Source organism: Haliotis rubra, unplaced genomic scaffold, assembly GCF_003918875.1.
Source record: "Haliotis rubra isolate DU_JTF1 unplaced genomic scaffold, ASM391887v1 Scf233, whole genome shotgun sequence".
NCBI lineage: Eukaryota > Metazoa > Mollusca > Gastropoda > Lepetellida > Haliotidae > Haliotis > Haliotis rubra.
The window spans coordinates 57,383-83,689 of NW_025766370.1; the positions used below are offsets into that span (position 1 = coordinate 57,383).

The 26,307-nt window shown below is 39.0% G+C and overlaps 1 protein-coding gene and 2 long non-coding RNA genes across 3 annotated transcripts; all 3 read left to right on the top strand.

Annotated features, from left to right (window-relative positions):
- The first annotated feature begins 1,017 nt into the window (after nucleotides 1-1,017).
- Nucleotides 1,018-6,034, top strand: LOC124278211. Its single transcript, XR_006899021.1, has 2 exons — nucleotides 1,018-4,258; nucleotides 4,428-6,034. It is a non-coding gene; the product is annotated as an uncharacterized LOC124278211 (long non-coding RNA).
- A 5,280-nt stretch (nucleotides 6,035-11,314) lies between these two features.
- On the top strand, nucleotides 11,315-12,308 carry LOC124278212. The gene is made up of 2 exons (XR_006899022.1): nucleotides 11,315-11,428; nucleotides 11,483-12,308. It is a non-coding gene; the product is annotated as an uncharacterized LOC124278212 (long non-coding RNA).
- A 6,908-nt stretch (nucleotides 12,309-19,216) lies between these two features.
- Nucleotides 19,217-24,777, top strand: LOC124278209 (cGMP-specific 3',5'-cyclic phosphodiesterase-like). The gene is made up of 2 exons (XM_046713940.1): nucleotides 19,217-19,350; nucleotides 21,725-24,777. The coding sequence occupies exon 2, from the start codon at nucleotides 21,750-21,752 to the stop codon at nucleotides 24,189-24,191; it is 2,442 nt and encodes an 813-aa protein (XP_046569896.1). The 5' UTR covers nucleotides 19,217-19,350; nucleotides 21,725-21,749; the 3' UTR covers nucleotides 24,192-24,777.
- Nucleotides 24,778-26,307: the final 1,530 nt, after the last annotated feature.

Sequence of the window (26,307 nt, forward strand, 5' to 3'; positions counted from 1 at the left end):
ATACATGTATATCTTTTATAAATTTAATGTTGTATAAGGCATTAAATCTTTTAGGGGTTGGTTTATAAGACTGAGCAACATTAAAACTGAAGTTAGAAAGAAATCATGATAACATGTGACTAAAAACCCTTTTGTTAGAATCTGTTTTACAATTAGGTGAAATGAACAACAACAAAATTTATCACATTTTTTAAATAATACATGTAAGGAGCTACATTCTAACAAAAATCAGTCAGTTTTCTTTCAATATTGTTTCACAGTCATAATTCTGCTATTGTGTGACCTTGGCATTCATTTTTCATTCATTAATAGCTGTACTGAAAGCTGAAATTACAAAAATCAGCAACTTATATTTATTTTAATGCAAATGACTTATAAACTAACTAATCTAAATTAAAGGCATAACATTTTTATTTGGAAAGGACTTTCTTAAACAATATATTTCTGGTGTCCCCCGCCATGATATGCTGGAATATTGCCAAAAGCGTAAAACCATAGTCACTGACTTACCCAATGTATCTGTATTGAGTGAGTGAGTTTAGTTTTACACCACTTTTAGCAATATTCCAGTAATATCACAGTGGGGGACACCAGAAATGGGCTTCACACATTGTACCCATGAAGAGAATCGAACCCGAGTCTTCAGCATGATGAGCGAACGCTTGAACCACTAGGCTACCCCACTTCCCCCATCTGTATTGATGGTAGAGTGAGTGAGTGTATGACGCTTCATGCTGCATCAGGAGCAGCATAAAAATTCTGACCACTTCATCATGACCAGCCACTCGTTGCAACAGCACTGCGCGCAGCAACGTCCCTAGTCTCATGTATGTTTTGCACTGGTTGTAACAAGCCAAAGTACACAAAACAGAGCTACAGATAACTTTTTGGGTCATTGAGTTATGTGCTCGCTTGTGTTCATCTCAATTGGGTATCCAAATTTTCCTTTGAGTTAACCAAATAAATTGTACTCACCTCACTCAAACATCAATAGGTTATTGTGTCATGTTTCATTAATTGTAAAAACATATGAAAGTTTCAATGTTAGTGTTTGTTATTTATGTTTGATCTGTAATATGAGAAACGATAAGAAAGACTGCTAGTTGCCAAGTTTAAGTGCTGAAATAGAACCTCTCATTATATCTCAGTTGTTTTATCTATCTACCGGTACGCAAGCTAAGATTTGACATTTTTGTGTGTACGGATGTAAAATCACATTTATTGAGTATTTACAAAAATTCAAGCATACTTGTACGCAATATACTTAATAGGAATAATATTTATAAATATTTACGTAATTTACGCATATACGTAGCTTATCTGTACCTCTGGTACACAAAGAGTATCGCAGAATTGTGTTCCTATCAGCGTGATCCAATGTCCCTCTTGTCAATAAAAGGATGCAGTTGATGAGAAAATTCTCATATTTCCTGTGAGGAAGTTCCATAGATCAACCACATATATTAAAGAATTGACGACATGGACATACATGTACCTCTCGTTAGTCATTGTTTGTATATGTATCAGGGCTGCCATTCAGCTGGAATATTGCTGAGTGTGGCGTTAAACAATAAATAAAAACATTTAATCAGGAAATCCCTAAACTGTCTTTTAGGAACAAATCATGAGTAGTCTGAAGAATAAGGTTGGACTGGGCTCATGTCATTAAGTCTTCGGTTCTCTTTGATGTCTTGGTCTAGATGTCAGAGATGTCAACCAGTGCATGTTGATTAGTGAACTAGCTCAGAATTTGACGTGAAGAATATGTCGTTCCAAATTCCTGTACTTGGTTTGGATGAAAATATGTCAAAGACAGCAATGAGTGGAGTTTCCAGCTCCAACATTAACGAAGTTGAGGGGAGATCCAGCCACATTAACCACCTNTCACGAAAACAAGTTTCGAAGCCAACTACACTTTTGTACTGAGCATTTTCATGTCACTTTCATGAGGACTGATTGGTTGTTGTTATGGAAGAAGAAGATTCTTACTTAATTGTGTATATCATTTTTTTTACAGGCTCATTTTTTCATTTATATTTTGTGCTATGTTTAGGGAGGTCACAGAATCTGTAAATCAAGTAAAGAAATCAATTTTGTAAATAGTATTGAAATGATGGATGATGATGATGAGGATGAGGATGAGGATGATGTAAAAGTCCACATTGAACCCTTTCGGGATTGAAAAGTTGCATTTTCCATGTCTACCTAAATGAAATACCTATTTCTCTGAAGAGAGTTCAGCACTTGTCACGAGGCTGTTTGTCAACACACATCTGGCTGAGAGCATATTGACTCCCACTGTTCTTTGTCAACATTACAGCCGGACTGGAGACATTGATCGTACAATGTTGCCACACTTCTCTGTCGTGGGGAGAATCAGGGGGATATCATGTCCTCTGTAGTACATTTGTTGATTAAATACCACAAGCTCTAAAATGATGTTAGTTTTTTCAAGTGTTTAGATGTAATATTTAGACAATGAAGGTGGGAATTGATGTTTTTACTCTAACCCGTTGACATAATTTAAGTTTGTGAAATATTGTAGTTGACTCTTTACTGATGCAAATTTTTGTCCCAAGTTTAAAGTATTAAGTTTTAAAGAAGTTACCTTTTCAAGTAAGCAAGTTGAACTGAAACATTGTCAGGAACTGAAAAACTCAAGGGGTCGTTGGGAAGCCAAGTGGTTGAAACATTCATTCCTTATGTCCAAAACCTAGGTTCAATTCCCAACATGAGATATTATTTTCTCTGCAATACATTTGTTGTTTAAATACCACAAATTTTAAAATGATGTTATTTTTTTTCAAGCGTTTAGATGTAATATTTAGAAAATGAAGGTGAAATTTATGTTTTTAGTATTAACCTGTTGACATAATTTACATTTTTGAACAGTTGACTATCTTATGATACTAAATTTGATCCCATTACTAAATTCTTTTAAAAGTTACCTTTTCAAGACAGTTGAGCTGTGAAAAGAACTTCGAAAACACAAGGTAGGTGGGCTAGCCTACTGGTTAAAATTTTCATTCCTTATGCTGAAGACCTGGGTCCAATTCCCCATATGATTTCAATGTGTGAAGCAAATTTCCTGTGTCTTATGCTGTTTTATTGCTGGAATTGTGCTAAAAGCGGTATAAACCCAGACTCAAGCACTAAAAGCACAGCATGCCTCAGATATTAGTTTTGGATTTAAATTTATTAATCAAATCATTTATAGGTGACCGTGATGTGGCAGCTTCCTATACCTCACTCACCAAATCACATTTTCTTGAAATAAAATATGTCACTACCACCATGAATAATGTCAACAGAAGGCAAGATACTATATGGATGACAATTGTTTATTGTATTGTAATACAGCATTTCAGTATTGATATACATACATGTCTATATCCTTACATCGTTTTTAATCAGGAGTCCAGAAGCTGTCATCCATAAAATATTTTGCCTTTATTGCTTCTATTCAAATTCTAAAATGCTAATCTGACAGACCATGAATGACATGACTCTAGTACCAGTACACTAGTCAGTCACTCACTCACCGAAAATCTCAGATTCGCCATCATTGTGATTTAAAATATGTGAAAGCTGTCTCCAGTGTGATAAGACTCTGGTACTGTTAAACCGTCTCCAGTGTGATAAGTCAGTTAAACCGTCTCGGTCAGTCAGTTACTCGCTGAAAATCTCAGATCACCTTCATCGTGATCTAAGATATGTGACAGCTGTCCCAAGTGGGATAAGACTCTGGTACCGTTACACCATCTCGGTCAGTCAGTTACTCAAGCTATTGTGATATTGCTGCAATATTGCTGAAAGCAGTATTTAATCAAACTTGTTCCCGTTCATATTGCACGGTTAGTTTTTTTACAGGTATACACAAATTTAAACAGTTACAGAATGGCCAGCATGAGTGTCATGTAAAGGCAACATATATGTGGATATCAACTTTGTGGTGTTATGATATTTTTTGTTTTTATAAGGATCGATCTTTATAATCTTGTCTGAACCGATACACCTGAAATAAAGGATTTGTCATCGATTCAATATCTTGTCATATTGAAGACCCGTGTTCGATTCCCTACATGGGTACAATGTGTGAAGCCCATTACTGGTGTCCCCAGTCATGATATTGCTGGAATATTGCTAAAACCGGCGTAAAATTAAACTCACTTACTATAAAATATCTCGCCTTTACTGTTACCTAGCAACTTACAATCCATATCAACAGTTCATGTTTACTATGATCTTTTCAACATAGGTTAAGGGGCTGTGGGGTAGCCTAGTGGTTTAAGCGCGTTGGCTCGCAAAGACCCGGTTCGACCCCACATGGGCACATTGTATGATGCCCATTTCTGGTGTCCCCAGCCGTACTATTGCTGGAATATTGGTAAAAGCGGCGTAAAACCATACTCACTCACTTAACATAGTTTACTTAAATTGTTTTTATGTGGTCTTGATCGAGCGTCTCAGCATGGTAGCTAGAATGAGGTAGCTTAGGTTGGTTTGTTATTGAATGTCCGAGAACCTGTGTAATGTTTGGAATTTGTGTTTAACAGAATCCTCTGAATCCCAGAAATATTTTGACGAAGATATGTGTATATTTTGTCCATTTTAGATCATTCATATATAAATGGGTCTCTTAGCACAAGGTTGTTAGGATAACATTAGAATCAAAATATGAGTTATTTCTGTGATGGAATAGTGTGCTTCTTGTAATAATTTATGTCTGACTATCTGACATAAATGTAAGGAGAGTGAAATACAAAATTATAAACTTATATCAGTGACATGTCATTTGTTTTATTATTTAAACATTAGCATTTCTAGCATGTACATATGTATTTCATTATGTTTGTATGGGTTGGTTGGTCAGGCTCCAGACTTGGTGGATGCATGTCATCGTATGCTAATTGTGTAGATCGATGCTCATGATATCAATCACCAGTTTGTGTAGTCCAGACTCAATTATTACAGATTGAATATTGCTGAGTGCTGTAGTAAACAAGAAACCAAATAGATATGTTAGCACTCGGCCTTTGCTTGCTATTTTACATTCTGTGAATAAAAGAATATCAGAGATGCCAACTCATACGATTTTATCATATTCGTTACGAAAAAACAACACAAAATATGTGACTACGATAACAGTAAAAATATACGAATTTTTAAAAAATACTTTAAATTATCAATAGCGTATATACCATACACAATAAATTGCATCCACATGTTAATCAGTATCAGGCAATGTGTGGATACTTACTACTGATTTAGGTGAGTACAATTTTAATAACAAGTTCTCAGAATATCTATACATTCTGTATTAAATATGAAAATTCTTTGGAATGGTTAATACTAATTTTTGCATCAGTTTTTTGGCAAAAATACTAATTGGGCTTAAATTTAGGGTTGGCATCTCTGGAATATGTGTAGCTACTTTCAACATGTTGAATATGTTCCGTATAAGTACCTGTAGAATCATTAGATATTATTCAAGATAATGTGTTAGCCCAAACCAATTTTTCATGTTAAATGATGATTCCAACAGATGACCCACCTTTTTCCTGTAACCATGGGAACATATTTTTCTGTTTCTGTTAGAATAGTCATTTGTGTGTTTCAAAGATGGTGCTAATCCAGCTGAAGTGTATATTGTCGTATATTTTCAGATACCAAAACCAATTCATAGATGATGAAATAAAGCAGTATTGCTCATTACTGTACATGAGGTGATGAGTTTGTTTTCATCCACTTAAACACTAACAAACAATGGAGAATGGGTCCTTAAGTAATATCATTCTTTTTGGTGTTTTTTTTAATATTTCGGAGCTAAAGTATTTTTTCCAACATAAACAGAAACTGAAATATTATTTTTGTATATGTGCAAAATAACAAACCTTAGACACATATTTTGTTCTTTTCCCACATTGCAAGGCTTTTGTATTTCTGTTTTCAGAAAAGGTTTTGATTATTTAGTAAACTGCCATGATATAATTGAAATAAAAGTAATCATGCTTCATGATGCCAAAAAACAACAGTTTTAATGTTTACATACTTGTTGATGTTTTATAGAAGAAATTGTCACAGCAAAGGGGGACCTGTGAAGGTCCGGGTTGGAATTGGTCTTCAGCAACCCATGCTTGTCGTGAGAGGCAACTAACAGGATCGGGTGGTCAGGCTTGAAGACTGGTTGACGCATGTCATCGTATCACAAATGCATAGATCAATGCTCATGGTGTTGATTGGATGCTCACTAGATTGTTTGGTACAGACCACCGCCATATAGCTGGAATATTGCTGCGTATGGCGTTACACGACGACCAACCAAACACAGCAGAGGGGCCAGAAGCTGCTTAGTTAGATTTGTCTAAAGTTATTGCCAAAACAAATCCCACGGAATATCTACGTTTAGTTACTTAGTTATTCTATCTTTATAACTGTTAAGAAAAACTGCAAATATTCTGTCAGAATGGCAGTTAAAGACTGCTGAAGGTATCTGAAGTATGTCAGGATCAAGCAGTCATGGTGGTATTGTTTGTGTTATTCTCCAGTACAACTTCCTTGTTAGCGTATGTATGGGATGGGGGTGCAATGGCACGGAACGCCATCATACAATGCATCAAGTATTTCAAATGCTATTATAAGGCAGCAAGGCAGTGAAGTGAAACGTTTGGTTATTTGAAAGAAGGAAAGGGTTTCTGTGTCAAATCCTGTTATAACTGTCCCACAAAATTGATGGTACAGCAGGTTGTGGTGTATCAGGGTGTTGATATAAATCATTATCAAACCTGTCGGCGAAGGACAGTAAAAATCACTAGAATATCACAGATATAATTGTAAAACTAGTATGATAATACAAAAAAACTGAAACTATGAAAGACAATACAATATATAAACGTTGCCATAGGTCGCCAACAACTGAAGGTAGATCACCATACTAGGGACCATGGGGACTTACAGTACCTTTGCTACGTGCACGGACCCTAGCTGGATTTACATCATCCCTTCAGCCATATTTTAAAATAACACATATCCTACGATTTAAAACGTGATATGTAGAATCCTTTGAATGAGTGAGTGAGTGAGTTTAGTTTTACGCGGCACTCAGCAATATTCCTGCTATATGGTGGCGGTCTGTAAATAATAGAGTCTGGACCAGACAATTCAGTGATCAACAGCATGAGCATCGATCTGCGCAATTGGGAACCGATGACATGTGTCAACCAAGTCAGCGAGCCTGACCACCCGATCCCGTTAGTCGCCTCTTACGACAAGCATGGGTTACTGAAGATCAATATTCTAAGCCGGACCTTTACGGGTAGGGTTTACAGGGAAAGAAACCTTTCAAAATTTCCCACTAGACCACAGGACCAGTGAGTAGAAATAATAATTAGTGGTCCTGTCTGTACTTCTGTAGTCCAAAATAACATTCGTAGATTTACTTAACTATCAATACAAAATTTACTGGCCACAAGGACCAGTTGAACTTATCGTTTAGTGGTCCTGATGAGCTTTTACTAGCCAGGGACCACAAGACCAGCATAAATTTCACACACTGGTTTATATGTATCCTTTCAACTATGACTTATTGTGTTGGATTCCACCTGATAGTATTGTTGTGTCACGTTCTCTGCACATTATACAAGCAGTGTCATGCTGCGCGAGTTGCCCATTAAACACTGTAATGTGAGCCTATTCACCTGATAGTATTGTTGTGTCACGTTCTCTGCACATTATACAAGCAGTGTCATGCTGCCCATTAAACACTGTAATGTGAGACTTTTTGTTCCGACTCGTGTAGATCCGGTATGTGTTTCAACCACAGTTGAGTCATTACTCACCCACTTGTTTTGAAGCTGTTTAGGGGCCCTACAGTGAACATTGGCTGGATTTATTGATCCGACTTGTCAATCTCTGTGGTGATCGAGCTTCACTGGACCCATGAAGATCCGGGTTAAAATTGATCTTCAGCAACCCATGCTTGTCATGAGAGACGACTTACCGGATCAGGTGGTCATCCTCGCTGACTTGGGTGACACATATGTCATCGTATCCCAATCACTGGTTTTTCTGGTCCAGACTAGAGACTTTGTTTTTCTCACTGAATGTCACATGAGGCCTGGTACTGATTTAGGGGACGGTGGGGTAGCCTAGTGGTTAAAGCGTTGGCTCGTCACGCCGAAGGCCCGGGTTCGAATCCCCACATGGGTACAACGTGTGAAGCCCATTTCTGGTGTCCTCTGCCATGATTTTGCTGGAATATTGCTAAAAGCGGCATAAAACTAAACTCAGTCAGTCAGTACTGATTTAGTGACTGCACTGTTGCAACAGATAGAGTAAATATTTCTCAGATATTTTCCTCCATAGCATATAGACAGGGAATTATATTTGTGTTCATGTGAAATATTTTGTTATGTTTTCTCATGGCAAATGTTAGTATAACAGCTGATTATATATGTGTTCAGGTTTAGCTGTAATTAGTCTATTGGGAGCTTTGTGTCACTGAAACTATAACTGTCTATACAGAAAAGTATGGATTGTTGTGTCAGTTTTCAACCACAGTAGAGGCAGATAAACGTTACTCACTGACTGGTCTTGAAGCCAATCAGGGCACTGAATACAGTGAATATTGTCGGGGTTTATTCATGTCAATTCTCCATCTCTGTGAAGTTCAAGCTACATCGGACCGTGAAGACCCGGGTTAGAATTGATCTTCAGTAACCCATGCTTGTCGTAAGAGGCAATTAACGGGATCAGGTAGTCAGACTCAGTGACCTGGTTGACACATATGATCGTATTTCCAATTGCATAGATCGATGCTCATGCTGTTGATCACTGGATTGTCTGGTCCAGACTCTATTATGTAAAGGCTGATGCCATATAGCTGGAATATTGCTGAGTGCGGTGTAAAACTAAACTCACTCACTCACTCAAGCTACATCTTATTTTGATTGACATCAAGGAAGGAAATGAATTGGTTGTGACAAGACAACCCCCCTCCCTTCCTCCATATAAGGGGCGGTGGGGTATCCTTGTGGTTAAAGCGTTGGTTCGTCATGCCGAAGACCTGGGTTTGATTCCCCACATGGGTACAATATGTGAAGCCCATTTCTGGTGTCCCCCGCTGTGATATTGCTGGAATCCAATTTGAAACGTTAATCCTTATATTTGTATGATTGTAAATACTGCTGCTATTTTAATAATTTTTTTCTTTCTTGTCACATAATTTCTGTCATGTTACTAAATGCCTAAACATTCAATGCCTCAAAATTGTTCTTTTATCACCTCTCATTCTTTCACCATGTTGAGATAGATTCCTTCGCGCAGTTGTTGTAGTCAAATGGCTTTGTTGAGCAGAGCAGTGGATCATTTATCACTGACTCATCATGCAATTGATTTACATATGCTAATTCAGACAAGGAAACTTTTAGTTTTATTATTATTAGATGTATTATTATTAGTTTTATTATAATTAAATACATTATTATTTATCAGCCCCTATTAACCATTGTAGCATTATGTTTTCTACTGTATGTGTTTTAATGGTCGTGGTATTTTGTATGAAACAGCTGAATGTGTTTTTTATGTTCCATTTCGTTACAGAACAGAATAGTATTTCAGGGTCCCAGTCCGTAAGGCGCTCATAGCACTACAAGCTATCATAACTTTAGCCATTCAAAGACTCTATCATAACTATATAGTTTATAATGGGCTTATGATTATTGTAGTGCTACAAACGCTTTGAGTCTTAGGGTCCCAATCCACAAAGCATTCGTAGCGCTACGACATTCGTAAGCCTATGGTAAACTACAGAGCTACGACAGGTCGTAACGTTACGAATGCTTTTGGGATCAGGACCCAGGATCCTGTATGCCTGAGAAATGTGTTCAAGATTTTCTTCAGGGATTATCGTTGTTTTGTTATAATCATGTGACTAGTGATTATCCTGTGTTTATTATGCATTGCTTGCTAACATGATGCATGTAAATGATGTGCTACTCAACAGCTTATAAGGATATTCATGTCCACTTTCTGAGTGAATGCGTTGGTGGGATATGTTGTCATGCAAGTAGTATTTAATATTCATATGAAGCATTGATGGCTTCGTGACAGTTTATATACAACATTAGTTCCAGGAGAAGCTGTCCCATTTTGTTATTGTGAATTATCGGCAAGATCGCCATTGTATTGTGCATGGCAATGAATAATTTCAGACGTGATCACATTGGCAATTGCTCCTATTAACAAATCAATACATTTGTGAAGCTATATTGATTGAAAAAGCTTAAATATCAATCTAGAGTTTTTTGTAAATTATGGGTCAATATAAAGCATTGTGTTGCAACATCGTGAGTAATTGCTACTTGTTCTTAAAGTTAAGTAAAAAGTGTAAATCCGGCTACACTTGTTTTTCTATGAGTACATTTCTTTGTGATTAGGGCTGGAGATTCAATTTCAATCAATAACACCAACCCAGCTGCTTATGCTGAAGATACACTCCTACACACACTAAAGGATGATGTTTCATCATAAAATAGTAATGTGGTAAGATGTCCCAACAACAGGTTGTTTAAGGTGCTGTACAGAGTTACCTCCCTTGGGCATGCCAGAAACCTGTGATAATGAGTTTGAATCACAGATGATCTTTTCAAATTTGTCAGCAATCATGTTTTTCATTAATGTGGTAAACTAGTCTGTCTCTCAGTCCCTGAACCACATTATTTCCCTCCTGCCTAGCCCTCCCTGCAATGCTAAAGCCCTAAATGAAGCAAGTCTAGATCTACAATCTCAGTGGTGCTCATTTTCAGTTTAAATGGGATCATTTGTTACCATAAAAACTATATATATTCAGAGACCAAATGTTAGCCTCATCATGCTGAAGACCCAGGTTCGATTCCCCCCCATATGTGAAGCTCATTTCAAGTGGTCCCCATGGTAATATTGCTGGAGTATTGCTAAAATTGGCATAAAACCTTGCTCACTCACTGTTTTTAAAGATACCATGGTGTGAACCCTTTTCTGGTGTCCCCCATCGTGAATTTGCTTGAATATTGCTAGAAGCGGCATAAAACTAAACTCATTCACTCACTCAAAGATTCCATGACTTCTAAAAGATTAATGTTTTAACAGTAAAATTGCTTGCTAATATCAGACAGATATTTCCTTGTCATCTATCAAGAATGCTGCACAATGTATTTTATTCTAATGATAAGAACATTTCTTATATGTGCATCATGTGACTACATGTTATGATCACAACAGACAGATAACAGTATATGTTGTGATTAATGTTATTCTCCAGTAATTCTGATTTACTTCACAATGACAATGTCAGTGTGTGCTCATTTGATCAGTCTTTGTCCGTCAACAGTTCTTCCCCTTGCCCCTTTTTTAATTTATTTATGAATATATTTTTCTCATAATATGTTCTGTACTGAAACACAATGAAAACACATTATCAACCTAACCTAGGATCAGAAAAAAGTGGATTTTTTATCAAATTATATTGAAAATTCATGAGATTCGAACCCTCGAGATGACATTGTTGTGTTTGATCATGTCATGACTTAAATCTAAGAACTACTTAATGTGTTTGATCTTATCAGACTAAAAAACTAGGTACTACTTAATCTGATTTTTGTGGATGTTTCTCCAACGTAATGTAGTATATAATTAAGTAGTACTTAGTTTTTATTTTATGAATATGCATTTTCAAAGTATTGCAGTAAATGTGTACCTGACGAAATTAATGTTTTTCATGATACAAACAGCTTATGCAGCCACGGTTTCAGTAACCGTTGGACACTTTGTTTGAGATTCGCCATCAATCAATAGCTTCTTCCCAGATGTTTGCTGAACACATGTCCTACACAGAAAAGTATGGCTAGCATGTTTTAGAAAATAGGAATGTGTACATGTGGTGAGGTTTCCAGATGGTCTGAGGATGATTTTGTTTACAGTGTTAAAATTATTTTATTTAAATATAGATGATGAATTTTTATTTCACAGATAGTGTGTTTATTTATCAGTTGACAATGTGATCAGTTGATCGGTCTGTTGATTATGATAATTGTGGCAGTTGTTAACTTTGTGTATTGTGCAGCTGTATGCTGTCAGCTGTTGAACTGAAATAAGGAGGTGAGCTACAGTGCCATTTTTTTCTTGTAAAAACATCACAAAATATTATTTGATATGTGTGAAGATTCAAATCACGTATTAGCTTACGTTGTTTTACAGTTGTTCATGTGGGTACAAATTTTGGATTAACAAGAAAATTGTTTGATAATAAAAGTGTTTCATTTTTCATCAAATGTGTTCTGTCAACTGAATACTGCCTTTCAAAAGAAACGATTATGTTCAGTTTTGAACAGGGCAGTGGGGTAGCCTAGGGAACGTTTGCTTGTCACACTGACAACACAACCCACCTCCCTTCCTCCATATATATGAAGACCCAGGTTTGATTCCCCATATGGGTACAATGTGTGAAGCTCATTTCTGGTGTCCCCGACATGCTATTGCTGGAATATTGCTAAACACGGCATAAAGCTACATTCAGTCACTCAATTTTGAATTGAACTTACTGATAGGGGAAAATAGCTTTCAGCGAATAGTTGGATAGGTGTCCCGTTCAGCAGCTTCACTCCGCAGTGGGTTTTTCAACATCCATCTTGTCCCACTTTTAGCATGTGTGGACAAGACTTTGATAACACATTGCCATTAAGAAAGTGGTCAAATGTATGTTATATTAGGGATTACACTTTCTCTGTAAAGAACAAATTCTACCATCCAGGATTCGTACCCGAACTCTCAGAGTCATTCATCTAATCGCCAGCACACAAAGTCGTCGATCTAACACACTCGGCCACCACAGTTTCCTTAAAATGGAGGTGTGACAACTGGAAGTCTGGATTACGTACTTTGTGTACTCCCTCTTACAAGCATAAACTGGCACAAACCCCGCAGCCTAAAGCTGTGACGACAATGCCATTTAGAAAGTGGTCAAATGTACCATGTTATATTTGAGATTACACTTTCTCCATTAGATCGGATCCCCACATGGGCACAATGTGTGAAGCCCATTTCAGGTGTCCCCCACCGTGATATTGCTGAAATATTGCTAAAAGCGCTACTGACTTTAGTGCCTGACTTAGTGACTTTAGTGCCTGAGTCTGAGGACTCAAAAAACATTACTAGAATTGATACTTTATTGAGAAAGCATAATCCCAAATATAACACATGTTACAAGTTACTTTGATCAAGATGGTAATGTGATTGCAAGCTTTCTTGAACCATGCAGGACAGCTTGGGTTATGAAATACACAATGCCTTTTTAGAAAGTGGTCAAACGTAACATGTTATATTTTGGGATTACACTTTCTTAGTAAAGTACATATTTTAGTACTTTTGTTGGGTTGAGTCCCATCTGGGATTCAAACCCACACCCTCAAGAGTCGGTAACCCCATGACCCCTACATGCCACTACCCCTACAGCTTATAACAACATAGTTTATAGTCTGTTGCACTGTTAATCCCCTGCCTGTTACCTATTCCACACAATGGACTAATCCACTTATAAGACATAACAACACAATAACATAATGATTTTAATGGAGGTTGACATCATGGGTCAGTCCATTATGCCAGACAGGTAAATGCTGTGTGTTGTTTTAACTAATTGTAGGGGTGTAGGGGCAGTGGTATGTAGGGGTTATCATTATGGGGTACAACCTCAGAGTCAGGCACCTAAACACCAGCACACAAAGTCAGCTTGGGTGGCACACTCCTGAGAGATGAGTGTGAATTTCAGTGGCGGATCCAGAGGAGGGGTTCTGGGGTTCAACACACACACACACACACACACACACACACACACACACACACACTTTGAAAATGACTTAAGATCACATTGAACCCCTGAACCCTCCTTTCCAAAATTCCTGGATCCGCCCATGAATTTCATGTCCATAGTAATGGAGTCACCAAGGTAATCTTGAAGCACTTTGAGATCCTTCAGGGAATTCTTCACTGCATTAACATACACATAGTCATCATTATAATTATTATTTTATGTCCAGGTTGTTGAGTGTCAGAGCAGTCATTAGACCAATGTATATACGTAATATACCCTAGACATCCCACCAAAGATGACGCCTGAATACTTTCAGAGTTTAATTCCCTTGTGCGGCATAACCTTTGGATGTTTCTCGGCTGTTGTTAGCTCCCCAACTGAAAGTTAAGACTATCTGCCCATCTGTTGAGTTTTTTACACTCTCCACATCACTTCCCGAAACTTTAAGGTCTTGGGTGCCATTGCACATAGCAGCCTTAAAGTTACGACAGTCGTAAGTCTAGGTTAAGGCAGGGAGTTATGATTACCTTATCTCGAAGATCGTTCTGTACAACAGCACCCAAAATGCCAAACCCATCCGTGAATGTTATTAACATAAAAGTTAAAGCATTTGCTCATCATGCCAAAGACCAGGGTTCGATTACCCACATTGATACTGTGTGTGATCCACAATTCTGGTGTCCCTCGCCGTGATATTGCTGGGATATTGCAAAAGCGGCCTAAAACTCAAGTCACTCACTATCATTATGAAATGCCACGTCCGACCTTTACAATTATACGGATTTACTTCGTTTTCCACCTCAGATGAAGCATCTGGGTTAGAGAAGCTGATGTACGTAGGCAATCCAATCAATGTAATCCAAAATGTGCTGCCATGCAGAATTGTGAAAATAAAGCCATCTATATATTTTGGAACGTTTTAACACAAGGAAAACACAAAGTCTCACATTACTGTGTTACGTTACCTCGTACAACCTGTTACTGCTTGCAGTATGTGCAGTAACATATGTTAGGTTCTAACCCGGACCTTCATCGGTAATTTGTCATACTGATCTGATCTGAGTATAATGGGGGCGGCGGGGTAGCCTAGTGCATGGTTAATGGGTTCGCTCGTCACGGTGAAGACCCGGATACGATCTAATTCCCCACATGGGTACAATGGAGGGGCGGCGGGGTAGCCTGGTGCATGGTTAATGGGTTCGCTCGTCACGGTGAAGACCCGGATACGATCTAATTCCCCACGTGGGTACAATGGAGGGGCGGTGGGGTAGCCTGGTGCATGGTTAATGGGTTCGCTCGTCACGGTGAAGACCCGGATACGATCTAATTCCCCACATGGGTACAATGTGTGAAGCCCATTTCTGGTGTCCCCCGCCGTGATATTGCTGGAATATTGCTAAAAGCGGCGTAAAACCCAACACACTCATTCACTCTGAGTATAATAGGAAAAGATCAGGTGAGCTACAGAGCCAAGTGATTCTGCTTCTTGCATACACTGAAACGGGGCATATGTGTGGCGGGTATTTGTCTGTGGGTTGTTGGGTGAACGATTCCATTCAGGAACAAGGATCAATGATGGTGCACCAGCTGACGGACCTTTCGCATGTTAACACGTAAGAGACAGTGAATAATTCAGTCATTGTCGTGGAAACAGACTTTCTAAGTGATCCACACAGCGATTATCCCATCTCCAGTTCAAAATGGAGGGACGAGGGGGTAGACCGGTGGTTAAAGCGTTCGCTCGTCACGCCGAAGGCCCGGGTTCGATTTCCCACATTTCTACAATGCGTGAAGCCCATTTCTGGTGTTCCCCGCCGTGATATTGCTGGAATATTGCTGAGGGCGGCGTAAAACCCAACTCACTCATTCAAAATGGGTCGTCTGCAGCGTTTAAAGTACACATAATGCTCAATGTCCCGTTTCACAAATCACTAACCATGCATCTCTTAAAATTCATGGGAAACAACACAACGCAACGGGTCGTCTGCAGCGTTTAAAGTACACATAATGCTCAATGACCCGTTTCACAAATCACTAACCATGCATCTCTTAAAATTCATGTAAAACATGGGGTTAAGTGAGTGAGTATGGTTATACTCCGCTTTTAGCAATATTCCAGCAATATCACGGCGGGCATGGGGTTAAGATCGCCTTCAAACTAAGATCACTTTACAAACCAGCTCAGATTTTTTGTCAGGTATAGTAACCTATACAACCTATGTCATTTAAAAATGTTGGACACATTTCTATATACGTATCTCGTACGTCAAAAAACGATCTATCCCGACCAATGTCCCGTTTAAAAATCAATAACTACTTCTTAAACACTACGTAAGATCACGGGGGTTACGAACGCCTTAAGACTAAGGCCACTTTGTAAAACAGAGCTCAGATTTTTACTTCTTTGAGTGACTTTTTAGAAGCGGCAAGTACAATATAGACTTTATGGATAACAACTTCTTTATTTCATGAGTGCGACGTTTCGATACGGATTCGTGTACAAGCAGTAGTGTAACAAGAAGTGGAGGCGAAGTCAGTGAGCGAGTGAATATGTTTTTACGCCGCTTTTAGCAATATTCCAGCAATATCAGGGCGGGGGACACCAGAAATGGGCTTCACACGTACCAATGTGGGGAATCGAACCCGCGTCTTCAGCGTGACGAGCGAACGCTTTAACCACTAGGCTAGCCCTACAACTAATGTCATTACCGAAATGTGGGACAGGATCCACTAAATGTAAAGAAACGATGATCTATCCAGACCAATGTCCCGTTCACAAATTACTTTTATATGACCTCTTCGACCTTATACATAACCTAGCAAGGGCGATCGTCTTAAGGCTGTGATCACTTTGCGAGGCATAGAGCAGATTTACTAGTCAGTTACATTAGCCAGAACAGCTAATGTGATTTTAGCTAACATCTTGGTCTGGTAAAACGTAAAAAAAACACGAAGGTCTGTCCTGACCAGGACGCCCAAAAGGCACACCGCTCCTCCAGGAAAGCCAGCGAGTGAGTGAGTGAGTTTGGGTTTACGACGCTTTTGGCAATATTCCAGCAATATCACGACGGTCGACACTAGAAATTGACTTCACACATTGTACCCATGTGGGATTCGAATCCATGTATTCGGCGTTCCGCCTCCTCCAGAGAAGTGAGTGAGTATGGTAGCCGCAATATTCCAGCTATATGGCGGTGGTCTGTAAATAATCTGAACCAGACAATCCAGTGATCAACAGCATGAACATCGAGTCAGCGAGCCTGACCACTCCATCCCGTTAGTCGCCTCCTGTACGACAAGCATGGCTTGCTGAAGACCAATTCTAACCCGGATCTTCACGGGTTTGCCATATGGGAGGATACTGGCGTGTATGAAAAGCGTAATACAATAAATGTAATACAGTTATACCATTGTTTAACATTACACTGCTATACGACAATAAGGGGTGTGATAAGGATGTCCGTGCTTGTTTCTGTGTTTCCCATCTCCCGTCCACCCTGAATTTTCCTTCCGACGTTAAATGATAAAACATTTTCTTAGCTCAAATTTCCCCGCCGCTATGGGAATGTCGCATAGGCAGATCCATGAATTTTCAAAGGGGGTGTGTCTTTCGTCATTTTCAAAGGGTGTGTGTGTGTGTTTGACCCCCTGACAAATCCCTCCCCCACCCACCCCTTTGATCCGCCAATGATGTTGATGAGATAGAAAAAACATAGTCTTGCCCTGTACGCTCGTACAATACAGGATAGCTTTATATTTCGCCATGTAAACTGATCGAAATATTGTTTCCAAAGCAAATCAATTGCAACCAGACCGATAACATGCCAAGTGATCTTAATTTTCTGTGTTTATTGTGAACGCCGCACTCAGCAATATTCCAGCTATATATGGCGGCGATCTGTAAACAATCGAGACTGAACCAAATCGAGACTGAATCCAGTGATTCACACCGATCTACGCAATTAGGATACGATGACATGTGTCAACCAAGTCAGCGAGTCTGGCCACCCGATCCCGTTAGTCGCCTCTTACGACAAGCATGAGTTACTGAAGGCTAATTCTAAACTTCAGGGGTCAAAACCCGTTAATCCCAACTCACCCATCTAATAGATACGATATATATATAATACGCATCTTGTTTATTTCTGAATATACAACTTTAGGTGTAAATCTGATTGGTTGTTTTGGGATGTTTTCCCACGGACAGGATGCGATTGGGTGTGAAAATGACGCATCGTATGCTTCATTTCAGGGACTAATAACATTTTTGCACGTTGTTCGTAAGCATCTCAGCTAGCACAGTATCCATACCAGAAGCTGAATCGTATAATCACTGGTTTGATCCGCCCAACTCGGTTGTTACACAGAGTCCATGGAACATTGCCAACTGCAGTATTAAAAATAATCGTACTTATTTTCCAAGCGGTGGTCATTCTTACATCAACTTCTTTTTGTATGGTATTTTTACAGTCCTATAGAAAGTTTAAATCTGAAAATATTGGTACTGGATACAAAGATTCTATCTGATATCTGGCGATGAACCAACAATTGAAATCCATTCACGCAGACACGCTTTAACAGTTTCCACATTTGCAGGATAGGGATATTTTCCTGTTTGAAACCTGCTGGTGCATTACGCAGATTATTTACATCAATCAACCCTTGAAGGAACGAATAACGGCATTTGGAGGGTATGGAAAACACATGTACATGAATACTGTGCACTGACAACTGTGTTGCAGCGATGTACAACTGTCGAGAATACAGATTGTGTATCACCATCACTTTATGGTCTCTTCCCATAATGGCTTTTGTTTAGGTGGGGCGGTGGGGTAGTTGTGGTTAAAGTGTCCGCTCGTCACACCGAAGACCCGGGTTCGATTCCCCACATGGGTACAGTGTGTGAAGACCATTTCTGGTGTCCCCCCGTCGTTGTATTGCTGGAATGTTGCCAAAAGCGACGTAAAGCCCAACCCACTCTCTCTGTCTACACTTTACTGTTCAGTAACTATCTATATCCTTGTTTATAGGTGAAGTTGGGTACATATATGTAGTCAAATGGGAGTGAACCAAATTCTATACTTCTGTATTCGATCTCATTAAAGACAGGCAACTCTACATCACGCCAATGGTAAAATGTCTGCTCCTAATATGTAGTTTACTTTCAATGGTGTAACCAAATCAATACTGTGAGGCCATATTCATTTCAACAAGCAAAATGTGAATATATGCAGTCTAAGCTGGACCTGTCTCTCGTGACGTGCAAAGGGAACCGGGAACCAGCTTTTATGTCGAACGTTGCTACCTTTGACGTCAAACAATACATTGTTTATAGGGAAGTGACGTCATAATGACATGACGTCACAGGTGGCGAGTCTCAAACGGCCATAGTGATGAAGTTTCGGCCGAAGTTTCCTATGCTCCCCAGGCGAATGGCGAATGCGAATAGAAATGTGGTCGAAGCATCGGATAAAGACGCCAGTTTTATAGATTGACCCACACAGGTTGGTAAAACCTTTTAATACAAGATAAAACATGTGCTACTTGTTGACGATTACGTTTTTTATAAACGCGACGAGTACGTTTATCAAGCCTCAAAAATGTTTCACCACTAATGAATGAAACAAGACAGAGGAGCTTGCTACCGTTTTTTGTACCGGTTTTTTAAAAACAATTATTATCATCATTTAAAATACGAGAGAGTAACTTACGTCATCTTTTCTGAGTTGGCTGCAGAGCCACTTCATCCTTCCCAAGAATGTAAGTTGCTGGTCGATGCCGTTATTTATTTACTGACAAAAATTAATTGGTTTTAGTCAATTACATTTGTAAGGACTGGGGATGAATAAGAGTTGTGAGCGGTCAAGTGATTAGATCACATATTAGACTGAATTAGTAGGTTATAAGATTGCATTAGTATCTCGGTATTTTATCAACATAAGGAATACATTTTTTCGGCGGTAAATAACTGAAGTTAGAATTGTACTTCAAGTATCTAAACAGCAAACGGGATGAGCTGATCGCTGACTTGGTTGCTGCATGTCATTTGTGTAGATCGATGCTCATGATGTCAATCACTGGCATGTTGTTGTATGTGACGTTGAACAACAAACAAGCATAAAGTAGGACATGCGTGCAACGGTTTTGATTCGTGAATTTAAATAAATACAATAAACGTTTTGACCGACCCGGAGACCAAAATACTGTAGTCTACCCTCTAACTTAAGATTGCTTTGAGTAACTGGCCGCAGATCCAACAAAAAGCTAAGACCCTACTTACTCCCTTGGATGCCGAGATATTTATTCTGAAGCACCATTTCATAAGATCTTAAAAGTGAGAATGCGCGGCACTTACGGTTACAAAGTTATGTAGAATATTAACTGTCCTATCACAGTGTAAATTTAAGAGCAAATACTTTGGTGGTTGGAAATACAGACACTGACAAAGGTCCCAATTTGATTATGCGTTGAAAGAGATAATTTATCCACTCTTTGTCGTACGCCGATATGGCACTGTGCAACGATTGTTCTTATTTGGCATCATGGCAACATTTACAATGTACCCAATTTTCAGATGTCATTTTCAGCACTTTTGCTTTAACTGAGATGTTAGTGGGTGTTACCAAGAAACGGGAAGTCTTTCTCAGACTTAAAAAATGTGAAGTTTATTTGTGTGCGTGATATGTTTTGAATTTTATTTGACTTCAAAGTAAACGTTTAACTGTAAGGACATATGTGTCCGTGTCCTGACATCCAGTGGGTTAATGATCAACTTCAGCTTGGATTCCTTGGTTACAGATTCTTAACATTAGATGGAATCCGGAATGTTTTTGTGCGAACCCGTATGCTTTTTTAATTATTTTTTTCTCGAACACAACTATGTCCAAAAAGAGTTCGATAAATTGAGGAATCATTAATTAGGCTGGTGTAGAAATGCGTGTGAGAGAAGATCTACATTTTGATCTATACAGAGGCCTATGCATTCACCACGCGCATGCAAGTTGCCCATACTCAGTTTCCACTGTAAGTGCTGCTACTTTCATCGCTACATTGTTCCATTACCTGCAACCGCCTCGTTGGTGTAGTGGTTAGAGCGTCCGCCCGGAGAGCGGAAGGTCGCGGGTTCCATCCCCGGCCGCGTCATACCAAAAGACGTTAACATATAGTACTCGTTGGTCCCTGCCTGGCGCTCGGCATTAATGAGTACAACATGGTCGGCTCGGAGTCAGTATAATGTGTCTGAGTGGGCTATTCATGCTTAACTGCAGCATGGTATCTCAGTGAGCTAGCACAATAAAACCAGCTTAAGTCTGGGCTAGTACAAGCAGCCACACATACACACGCATGCACGTCGTCATATGAGCGAAATATTCTGAAGTGCGACGTTAAACTCCATTTTACCTCACCTCACTTCACCTTGCAAAACCTGTCAGCGTGGTGTTTGTTTTACTTACTTCGTAAGTAAGTCATTACTGATAACATCTGTCATAGTTTAGTGAATAAAATATCAACAGGTCTGAAACCTTACGCTTTATCCGAAATGATACACTCTTTTTACGGTTTAATACAAGATTGTAACAAGAATTTGTAAGATATTTTTATGGATTAAACTTTTTTTAATTTCGCTCACGACGTTTCGAGACCATTCCAGGTCCAGGTCTCGAAACGTCGTGAGAGAAATTAAAAAAGAAGTTTAATCCATAAAAATATCTTGGACATCAATGTACAACTTCTAAATGCCACTGAAAGACATCAAGAATTTGTAAGTTCCTATTTTAAATGACATTCTAACTAAAAATGTATATGCAGATCCAAAATACCCCCATTGTATATCATGTCGACAGCAACACCTGATGCACATTATCATATATTTTTCAGACAGATACTTAAATCAACGGAGAAAATGTCTCTCACGGATAAAAATGTGGGGGAGTGGTTGGACTCCAACCCTTCTTTCCTGTCAAAGTACATTGAAAATGCGCCTGAAGACGTCGTAAAAAGTCTTGGACTGAAGAAGGCGAACGACCCAGGCAAGTTATCTTCAGTTGCCAAAAATGTCATGGCAAGTAAACTTTTGAAGAAGTATTTGCATGGAGATAGAGAAATCAATAAAGTTGCTTCCAACATAATTGCCGCGAGCAAACTGGATGGAATGAACGAAAATGACGTTTTCATGGAACTCGTGCGAGATATCGCTAGCGAACTTGATGTCAATGTTCTTTGTCACAAGATTCTCAGAAATGTCAGCTTGCTTACCAAGAGTGATAGAGGAAGTTTGTTTCTTGCAAGAGGTACAGTCGATCACAAATACCTAGTGTCCAAGCTGTTTGACGTCACGCAGACTTCAACTCTTGAAGAGTCCCTTCATACTGAAGAAACTGAAATTAAAGTTCCTTTTGGAACAGGCATTGCTGGTCATGTTGCCCTGACAAAGGAAACAGTAAACATCAAAGAAGCGTACGACGATCCAAGATTCAATCAAGCCGTTGACAAAAAGACCGGATACCGTACACACAGCATTTTGTGTATGCCCATCCTAAACCAACACGGAGAGGTCATTGGTGTTGCTCAGATCATCAATAAGATTTTTGGTTCGCACGAGTTCGTTGCGAAAGATATTGACATTTTCAAACAGTACCTTACCTTCTGTGGGATTGGCATTATGAACGCACAACTCTTTGAGATGTCCATTAAGGAATACCAGAGGAATCAGCTTTTGCTAAATCTAGCGCGCGGGATATTCGAGGAACAAACACGTCTTCAGCAACTGGTACAGAAAATTATGCTTGATGCTCAGCAACTGTTGAAATGCGAACGATGCAGTGTATACCTCTTATCGGATTTCTCTGCAGAAATGTCCTTTGAGTTTTCTGAGGAAAATGAATCTGTCGCTGAGAAGACGTACGCTTCAGTGGATGACATAAAATTTTCAACTGTGTTTGTGCTATCTGAAAAGGGTGATGGAAATATAGAAATTCCAAGTGCTGGGGACATTGCAACGTCCCAAAATACAAAAGTTTCGAAAGTAGTAGTTTTCGAAAAAACGCCAATGAACATTCCAGATCTTGAATTTGAAAGCCGGTTTGGAAGCACTCATTTTGTTGACAACAGTGGTTTCAAATCCAGAAGTATATTGTGTGTTCCTATCTTCAACAGCAAAATGGAAATAATTGGGGCTACTCAATTAATAAACAAGTCAAGTGGTATGGCTTTTAATGAGAATGATGAAAACATCATAGAGGCATTCTCAATATTCACTGGACTTGGTATTCACAACTGTCTCATGTATGAAAACGTCTGTAAATTGATGGCAAAACAGAAGGTTGCCCTCGAAGTTCTATCTTATCACGCATCAGCTTCAGACGAAGAAACCAAACAGTTGGCAAAGGCGGATTTGCCTTCTGCTAAAGTATGGGGGTTGTACAAATACGAATTTGATGACTTTGAGATGGATGAATTTGACACATGCAGGGCAGTGGTCAGAATGTTCTGTGAAATAGGAGCAATGGAAAAGTTCAAGGTCCCATATGATGTTTTATGTCGATGGACACTCACCGTCAGAAAGAATTACAGACCAGTCATCTACCACAACTGGCGACATGCATTCAACGTATTTCAAAGTATGTTTACCATTATGTTCACGGGAAACCTTGCAAAGGCTTTTGATGATATTGAGATTTTTGCTGTGCTTGCAGCTTGCCTTTGTCATGATCTTGATCACAGAGGCACAAACAATGCGTTCCAAGTAAAGGCTGCATCGCCTTTGGCAACGTTATACAGTACATCAGTGATGGAACATCACCATTTTGACCACTGCATCATGATCCTAAACAGCAATGGAAATAACATCTTTAAGACCCTCAGTAAAGATAACTACCAGAAAGCTTTGAGTGTTCTGGAGCATGCAATCATATCAACAGACCTTGCACTGTACTTCAAGAAACGTAATGATTTCAAGGCCTATTTAGAACAGGGGATTAAAGATTTCAAACCACCAGAGCGGAGAGAGGTCTTAACGGCTATGATGATGACTGCATGCGATGTGGCCGCCATTTGCAAACCATGGGAAATCCAATTCCGAACAGCTCAGCTGGTAGCGAGTGAATTCTTTGAACAAGGAGACATGGAAAAGGATGTCTTAGGAGAGAATCCGATTGCGATGATGGATAGGGAAAAGCAGGATCAGCTACCAAAGATGCAAGTTGGTTTCATAGATTTCATCTGTATGCCAGTATACAAACTCTTCAGTGAGCTTGACCCTGCCCTCAACCCTTTGTATGAAGGTTGTCTGAACAATAGAAAGCACTGGCAACAACTGGCTGATGGTGAGGCTGCAAAAAGGTGAAGACAAAGCTGATGAGAAGACAGCTAATGAGGGAAAGAAAGACACAGACAAAAAACAGAATACCATTAGCAGCACTAAACCGGCAAACAATCCCGGGGCAAGAAAAGATACAGCTGAGTCTTTTCGAAACAGACTAGCAAAAAAGGCTTAAAATGCCCAAATCAAAGATTTGTGTTGTAATGTGAACTATGATCACTTGTGAAAGATACACAAATGCTTCACTGAACATGTTTTCGAGATTACATCTCCTTATTTTATGAACTATTTATCCTTGTTTGCCAGTTTTGTTTGGGTTTCATTTTACATAAATGATACCAATAGCAGATCAAAGATTCTGCATACACACTGGTTGCTTTTTATATATGAGAATTTCTTGTAAATGTAAAATACATTGCAAAGTGAAAAGCTAAACTACATATTTTGTGATATTTTAAATGCTAGAAGGACAACTTAGCAGGCTATTTATGTCTGTGATTTTTCTGTGAACTGAGATAAATGGAACATTAAATTTAGTAAAATCTTTTAATGTAATCAGTTATTACTTGCAAGCAAATGTGGTTGAATTGTAATAAAAGGGATAAACAAATACTGTTTGTCGTGACTCCTTTACACAACTCAGTCCATTAATGGTTGAAAATTCATGTTTTTCCATCCCTTTGTCATATTACCTATTGACCTGTGAAGATCCTGGTTAGAATTGGTTTCAGCAACCAATGCTTGTCCTAAGAGGCGACTGAGGAAACCTATGGTCAGGCTCACTGACTTGGTTGACACATGTCATCCTATCCCGATTGTGTAGATCCATGCTCATGCCGTTGATCACTGGATTGTCTGGTCCAGACTCGATTATTTACAGACTACTGCCATACAGCTGGAATATTGCTGAATGTAGCCTTCAACACCAAACATAGGATATAGTTAGCCATCTTCACTTAAAACAACAAACAGCAGGGGAGGATATGTTTCCTTACATTTATTATATTCATTATTACAATGTAAACAGACAACAAACAAAAGACAGACATATTGCACCAATACAAAAAGTTACAATGGTTACATAACAAAGATGAACACTTTGAGTACAAAACTGAATATAATACTCAACATTCTTTTTTTCTGACTAGAAAGAGGCTCACATCTATCCTCTCCACTTGGACAAGTAACTCCCATGAAATAAATAAAAACATTTGATTACTTCCCAAGTAGGCTGCGATCCAAGGCCCAGATTAATACTCTCTTTTGGTTGATCATTTCTGAAAACTTGATTTGATGATGTTCCAAGAAAATTACAAAAGCAACAAAAATATATGTCATAGGCATAACATCTGAAAATGCTACAACACAAAAAATTACAACACAACTAAAGTTTCAGTAATAACCATGATGCACTTTCACAAAGCAAGGATAGCCTTTCGTTGAGAACTATAGTCTTAGAGTTGCCACAACTACCATGCTTTAACATAAACTGTAGTACTGTGACAAGGCTTGACTGGCACTAAATGATTGTTTCGTAACTTCAATACTTACAATTATGATCATAATAGTGCTAGAGATATGGGCTGTGTTCTACTAAGCAATAGTACTGCTGTCTCTTACAGTTCAACAATATTACAACAATTGTAGCAGTATGTTCGCTTTGTGAAATAGCTCAAGTTGGGGAACAAAACATGGCATGCAAAGACCCCTTGTATAATCTTTCTCTGACGATGTTTTGCCTTCAACACTTCACAGGCTTGGTATGCACTACACTTGTCCATCACCTAATAATTCATGGGTAGTAGTAACTTGTGTCAACTGTGTTTAACTGGAAGTCTGGAAATGACACGAGGCCATTAATAACAAAACTGAGTCAAATGAGCCATATTCTGTGCCTGAACTTCTCGTGATCCCTGCTGCTGCCTCGTAGTGAAGCAATGTGACGAGTAGAGAGCCACAATCTTGTTCTTTTGTCAGTGCACCTGCTGGTCTCCCTCCTTAAAGAACAAAGACCCCTACCCACAAAGGGTTCGTACTGCTGACTGACTGACAGTTGTAGGTCTATGATAAGCTATGGGCTTCACGTACCCATGTGGGGATAACCGGTCTTGGCGTGAAAGCTTTAACCACTAGACTACCC

Excerpts from the sequence above, each read along its gene's own strand:
- LOC124278209 (XM_046713940.1), top strand. The coding sequence starts at position 21,750 with ATGTCTCTCACGGATAAAAATGTGGGGGAGTGGTTGGACTCCAACCCT.